At 51.6% G+C, this 2,459-nt stretch overlaps 1 protein-coding gene across 1 annotated transcript; it reads right to left on the minus strand.

Moving 5' to 3' along the window:
- Positions 1–1,393: 1,393 nt before the first annotated feature.
- On the minus strand, positions 1,394–1,754 carry PMAIP1 (phorbol-12-myristate-13-acetate-induced protein 1; the record flags this gene model as incomplete). Its single annotated transcript, XM_079548510.1, has 2 exons — positions 1,394–1,506; positions 1,703–1,754. 2 exons carry the CDS (start codon positions 1,752–1,754, stop codon positions 1,394–1,396), a joined length of 165 nt encoding a protein of 54 aa, XP_079404636.1.
- Between the last annotated feature and the right edge of the window lie 705 nt (positions 1,755–2,459).

Below are 2,459 nucleotides of genomic sequence, written 5' to 3' on the forward strand. Positions count from 1 at the left end.
GTTTTATTGCTAGTGTGCACCCTTGAAAGAACACTGCTCAGGAGCAAGACGTGGCGTGCAGAGGTGGCACATGTCTGAGCTGTGAGTTTAGTGCAGCTCCTCTGGAGCCAGCAAGGGGAAGTCCAAGTTACAGCAGCACATTGCCCCTCTCCGGGTGCTGCAGCAGCTCCATCTTTCCGGAAACAAAATGGGGGTGCCATGAAATGAAAGTACAAGGGAAGGATCTTCCCTTAAAGAACTATTGAAGATTGCGGCTGTTTATCTGTACTGACTGTAACAATCCGTTTTATGATTTCTTCAAAGAGAGGCATCTGCCTTCTTTGAAAAAACGACAATCTGAAGAAAATTCGAGTTTTGACTCAGATTCAACTTTGTGGTCTGTTGATGAGTTATTGTGTTACTTAGAAAAGCACACAGTGGTGTTGTATTGTCATCAAGGACTTCTTTTCAGTGTTGGAAGAAACCTTCCACTCAACGCACATACCTCAACATCAGCATTTGTACAATATACATTGATTACTACATTATGTTCCCCTCTGTAATGCGAGAAGTACTTCCTGTATCATCAGAAAACATAATGCTTTCTTCTGGTTAGTATGAAGTACTTCCATCATGTTTTGAGCATTTGTTCATACTACTCTTTGAGCCTAAAGAAGTAGCATTCGCTTAACAGTTCTCTGAAATCCTCCTTTCATACAAGGGGGCTACACATATTTATATTTTATATATATGTAATATATATATATATGCAAATATATACATATATATAATATACAGACTAGAACTATGCAACGTCACATTAATTCACAGAATTGCAATTTTTTTTTTTATCCCCAAAGCCACTTGCTACAACAAATAACCTTTAAATTAAGGCAGTGGTTTTAATGAACGGGTAAGATATCCCCAGCACCACCACTTCCCCGTCCAGCAGAATCCAAGCTGTCGAAGATAAGAGCAGTCAGAACCTCAACACCGGCTTCCACCTCGTGATTCGTGCCCACGTTCCACAACCCTTAGTTCTTTCTCTGCTTCGGAACCTTGTGTCCACAGTTCTGGGTGGGACGTGGGATGTGAAGGCAACAAGGGAAGCAGGGTTCTCACAGAATTCCCCAGCCCCGAGAAGGACAAGTTCCAACCTGCCCCACATCCCCCTGCAGAGCGGCGAGGGGCTGTGCTCATCACTTTGTTTTCTGCTTGGCATCCATAAAGCATAATAATGCTGTAACACTTCCCACAGGAATCACGTAGCGACAGCCATCCTTCGGTGGCTCCAGGTAGCAAAACACAAGTCAAGGAGCTTTCTCTGTCTCCCAATGTAAGTGAAATCTCTCGTTCCAGATCTGCAAAGCCGAAATCTCCCCTCTTTCTTTTTCAGCACCGCGGGCGCGGCGGCTCACGTTTTGGGGCAGAAGAGTTTGGCGATGAGGTTCAGGACCTTCTGCCGTAGGTCCGCCTTGTCGCCGATCCTGCGCAGCTCCAGCGCGCACTCAGCCACCGCGTCCCGCTCTGCAAAACACGCGCAGGGCGATGGGGGTTTAATTCTAACGAGGTCTTTTCCAGATAGCGATATCGGGGAAGGGAAGAAGAAGAAGGCAAAGAAGAAAAAAGAGAAGAAAAAGGGAAAAGCGTGTATCAACCCCCCAGCCCCCCCAAAAATAAAAAAATAAAAAACTGAGACCTGTCTCCCTTCGCTTTTCCCTACCTGCAGGCGCGGCGGGCGGCGCAGGTTTGCGTATCGTCCTGCCAGGCATCATCGCGGCAACAGCTCCGCACGGTCCGGCTCGCTTCGGCTCGGCACCTCTCGGTTCAACGCGGGTCGGCGGCGGCGGGCGACTGCGGGCAGGCGGGGCGAAGCGCGCCCTAAGAGCGGAGCTCGGCGGGGTTTTCCCTCTTTTGTGATGACGTAACGAACTGCGCGGGAATCCCTCCCCCCCCCCCCCCCCCCCCCGGCCCGTGGCGGGAGCGTGTCGGAGCGCGCCCGGGCCGGTGGCGGTGTGCCGAAATAAAGTGTGGCGCGGAGCGGGGAGGGACGGGGTGTGTTGGGGGGAAAGGGGATGGGTATGAGGGATGGAAGGCTGTGTCTTCCGGCAGGGAGAGAAGGAGGGAGGTGTGCTCGTGTTAAAAAAGGGTGGAGGGATGCGGTGGAGTGCATGGGCAATGAAGGGTGGAAGGATGGACTGTGCTTGGCACGGAGGCGCGGAGGAGTAGGATGTGGGCAAGCAGCAGCCAGTGACTGAATGTGCCTATGGTGGGCAAAGCAACGCGAAGGGACCTCTGCCCACTGTTAGCCAGCAGGTACTCCTGGCACAGTTTTCTAAGGTTGGTGACCTTGTCCTCAAACCAGGTGGAACAAAAGGAGCTGACCCACACCTGCAGCTCGGGGTCCTTTCCTGCTGCTGGACCCTTGCACAGTGCCCGGGCGGCCCCGGCAGCCTCGGGTGCTCACCTGCAATTGCAAG

This window comes from Tetrao urogallus, assembly GCF_951394365.1.
Source record: "Tetrao urogallus genome assembly, chromosome: Z".
NCBI classification, from domain to species: Eukaryota; Metazoa; Chordata; class Aves; order Galliformes; family Phasianidae; genus Tetrao; species Tetrao urogallus.